Below are 4,515 nucleotides of genomic sequence, written 5' to 3' on the forward strand. Positions count from 1 at the left end.
CCGATTGGAAGAGTCCTCGCTTACTAAAACAGTATATAAGCCAGGGCTCTCGGAATCGAAAACTCAGAAAGAACCACGCCGCGTGTTTGAAAGGAGCCGACTTCAGTGAGCAAAATAAGCAAGTGCAAGTGCGAGTGCGAATAGTGCGTCCACCGAACACCATAACCGTGGGTCAGGACGTAACAATAGATATTAATGTAAAAACAATAAAAAATGTGAATAAACAAAACTAAAAGAGAGAGACACGTCAGAGCATATGTGTTTATACTTCCCTAAACATAAAATAATTATAGATCATAAGAATAAATAATTGTATAGAAAAATGAACAAACCACACACACACACACTACAATATATGTAAATACATGTCTTTATTCATACACATATAGCGACATATAAATGGACAATATATTGTTACGTCCTGGACTCCACGGGCTCTTTCATTTTGCAACGGAATATAATTAATAAGTCTAACAATAATCCTAAGAAATAATCCTTGTAACGAGTTCCTGGAAAGGGAAACGAGAGCCAGCCGGGAGAAGATAGACAAGTCCGAACCGGCTGCCATATTATAAACGAAACCCGGCTGGACGACATATGACAGACAGTCTCGCGCCAAACAACGCACAATACACGATCGAGCCTAGAACACCTGAATTAATAAACAAACCTTATCGACCCTTGAGAGGAAATTTTTAACGGACAATAGCCCCTTGTAGAAGCGCGGACACTCGCGATTCCCGGCAACCGTCACAGCTCTCGTAACCCTAGAAAGGAAGTCGTAAATCAGGAGGCTAGAGTCGCGACTCGCAGACATAAACAAGATAGGGCACGTACCGATAAGCGAGATCTAAACAAGCGATGATCCCATCGATCCGGAGAATCGAACGAAAGAAGAAAAGGTCTTTGCCCCGGCGGTCAACGAACGAGGGGGTGAAATTTCGGGAAAAGACGATGGAGAAGGGGAGATCAACCCGCGAGTATAAAAAGCCCTGGATCCTTGATCGATTATTCATTATTATCCGAGAAGTCATTATTACCCGAGCATTCATTATTATCTGAGCAGTCATTATTATTCGAGCAGCCACTATTATTCGTTCATTCTTGCATTCGTTATTCATTCTTTGTTCTGGCATTAACTAATCAGCACGCAGTTCGATCTTCAGAAAATAGCTTCTCGCGATAAAGTCAGTGATTAACGATCAATCGGTCAGTCAATTCGAATCAAAGAAATTTCGCAAACCTCTCCTTCGCTGAACCTGCTGAGGGTCCCGCCGACTTCCCTGGCGATCATCTGTGAGCAGCGTGGATCCAAGCGAAACAGCTGCGATCAACCACCGAGCAACCTTGCCAATTTCCACCATCGCTATCACCCAAGTATATCACCGAGTACATTGTAAGTCTCATTAGTACAGATTCGTACATCTTTTGCATTTCGATATGAGCAGCAGTCAAGATCATTAATTCTTACAACCAATTCTAATTCTCGATACACAACGTAATGTAATGATTCCGAGTACCGTAATAACAATTGTGAACATTTATCCAATCTATAATTCAATGATAGTGATTTACTCTTAACTGATTATCTCGATTTGCTACTCATAGTCAAATGAACAGCGCCTATGTTAAAATAGAATCTTCCGAACAATAGACCCTCTCATTTTACGATCTCTTGCGGAGACGGATCCGACCGACGACCCGTAACTAACTAGTGTCAGTGTATTTTGAAAGGAAAAGATTTCTCGTTAAAACACTCCGGACTTAAGATTTTCTGTTAACTTCAATCCAGCTCAATAATCTCGATGTCACAACAAACCATTCTGCCGCTTGTAACTATACGCGGAGATCTCTCTAATAATAATCGATATAAAACACGAACCGTCGCACCTGAATTGTACGTGCCTATCTAAAGCAAATTCATGCGGAGTCTACTCATGTTTTCTTTATTATTATTATTGTTTTTACCAATCTATTTGAATAAACGATTATGTTAATATTTTCATAACAAAATCGGGCTTTAATTAATTTAACTCTTATGGACCTCGTCTAACTAACAAACTACTACTAGTAAACCACACTCGATTAACAACCCGTTCATTCCTCGTTAAAAAGGTGGTTCCGTCCTTGGTAATTGAGACTTGCGTCTTAGACCTAAAAAGGAACCGACGAGTGAGAACACGTTAGACGGAGAAAATCGGGTAACCCCGTTGGTTTGTCTGCGTTGCCGAACTGTCTCGCTCGACCCGCGCATCCCTGACTTCCTTCTTTGTGTCAGTGTGCCGGGATAGATATCACGTTCGCTTGAATGTGACAGTGCGTCTGTTGCGTACTACCACTAATGCCCGACCGTAACCATAGGCTCAGGACGTAACAATATATAACAATATATATAATAAAATATATATTATTTTAATTTAAAGAATGAATATATAGAGCACTATACATAACAATTTTTTAATTCAAAGAATGAATATATAGTTAAGAAACAATACAAAGCTACAGGTCGCTCAACGTATCGTGTTGACCACCACGCGTATAGTTTACACACGTTCTCCATAGCGCAATTTCTCGAGTGGTTTCCGCAGTTGAAAACTCGCGAAGATTTCGCAGACTTTCGATGTCCTCATAGTCGATGGTTTCGATAATGAGGTCACAATCGTTGAGGACGTCACCAACGATCTTTGTCAACCACTGCTTCTTCTCGACAACTTTTACATACACTAGTGTAGATCCGTTGTTCGGTGCGTTTGACAGAGCGTTTCGAAGCATTGGCTTCAAGCGTTGATATTCCACCGTTCCATCGGTCCAGTGCAGGCTGTGATGGTTGACCGTGAGCCAGCACGCTCGCGTCTGCTCGGCTTTTGTCAACAGGTTCCACGACATAGGTTCTCGAAACACATGGTGAATCAGGTCGCGTCCGTTCCGAAGTATCGCCGCTTCCTTAGTTATAAAGTTGTTATCTTTAATCATAAAACCTTGGAGATCCACGAATATTGGTATGCTCACCGAGGAACGCAGCATGGTGGACATCGTCGTTGTTGTCGACGTTGACAAAGCGTGCGACATCGTTGACCGTTCGGACGCGACTGACGACTGCTCTAAACGATACGTCGCACGACGCTGGTCAGCGGGTTGTATTCGACGATACGATCGTGTATAACCAGACAGTACGCGGTTGTATCGGTGGGTACATTTTCTTTGCAGTTGAATTCAATGCGAACGTCAACGGTGGCGCTCTTGACCGTTTCGTTTTGGCGCGAACAGTTGATGACTACGAGCGGTCCGCAGTAGATAAACTTGTCCAACGTTAGAAGCGACTCGTCCTCGTCACATCCGTAGTAGGATCGTCTGAATTTGATGTACATGTCGTACAAAATGGCGTATCGTTCCTTACCAAAATCTAGATTCAAATCGTCGTAGGGATAGAAATCCGAATTTAGGAACAACTTTACATTGGATAAGTTGCAATGATCGAATCGTGAGCAATCTCGGCTGACAACATTCTTTCGACCGGTCTGCAACGCAAAAATGATGTAACGCGGTTTTTCCAACTGTGTCGCCGCTTTTACAGCCCACGAATGAGACGTTGTGCTCTGTAACAGCGGATACTCGTACAGATCCCACGAGCGAAAACCCATGGTCAAATATTGACCGCTTTCCAAAGTGCGCAACAGCTTCAATTTGTTCACATCGTTTAACACAGCGGCATTCGCCACTGCACCTTGTGCAATTCCACCGTTGGTCCGCTGTTAGCCGAAGCAAAGACGCTATTGTTGTCGTTGCGCGATCGTATCAGAACGAGTTTGTGTCTCGCGTTGATCACAACGCGTTTATAGTCCTCGCAGAATCCCAGCAATGTGCGGAGAGGTACACAAAAATTGAACTCACCAGCACCTTTATTGGTGGATAGGTTCCATCCGGCATGTCGCAGAACGTTCCCCGTTTCACTGGTTAGAAACACGTAGTTTTTTAACGTGCTCGTTACACCAGGGTTGCGATTTCGATCGATTTCCACACCATTGAGCTCGTATCTGATCTCATCAAACATAAAAGCCACGCAATTGTTCGTCAACACGGCGGCGGTGGCAACCGCACCGCTTCCTTCCGCAGCTCCAGCGGTGGTTTGCAGACTGAACTTTCCTTCGACGTATAAGTAACTGTCGGATGGTAGAGTGTAAACATCTTGTTGTTGAATGGGTATGCGTATCTCGTCGTTGTGACTAAACGATGTATTGGCGTACGGATTGTACGTGTGAGTCTCGATCTTGACGATACGATCGTCGAAGACTGGTTCACCACCGATGTTGAGTACGTCGTTCATCGTTGTTGTTAGCGTTGTATACTGCGTAACCCAACGTACGCAAAACCGTTGCGTTTCGCGCGGTCAACGTCGAACGATTCAAAACGGAGGAACAATCTCGTTGCGTTGTGTTTCGTTTTCTCGACGCGGTCACGACGAGCATAATCTATCTTTTGTTTATTCCCCTTGCTGCGCAGACGTTGACGTTGTAA

General features: G+C 43.8%; 1 protein-coding gene across 1 annotated transcript; it reads right to left on the reverse strand.

The window, feature by feature from the left end:
• Positions 1–3,101: 3,101 nt before the first annotated feature.
• Positions 3,102–3,641, reverse strand: LOC109860639. The gene has a single exon (XM_020439873.1). It carries the CDS (start codon positions 3,639–3,641, stop codon positions 3,102–3,104), a length of 540 nt encoding a protein of 179 aa, XP_020295462.1.
• Between the last annotated feature and the right edge of the window lie 874 nt (positions 3,642–4,515).

This window comes from Pseudomyrmex gracilis, unplaced genomic scaffold, assembly GCF_002006095.1.
Source record: "Pseudomyrmex gracilis isolate BER0280 unplaced genomic scaffold, ASM200609v1 scaffold_439, whole genome shotgun sequence".
Classification (NCBI taxonomy): domain Eukaryota; kingdom Metazoa; phylum Arthropoda; class Insecta; order Hymenoptera; family Formicidae; genus Pseudomyrmex; species Pseudomyrmex gracilis.

Excerpts from the sequence above, each read along its gene's own strand:
- LOC109860639 (XM_020439873.1), bottom strand. The coding sequence starts at position 3,641 with ATGGGTTTTCGCTCGTGGGATCTGTACGAGTATCCGCTGTTACAGAGC.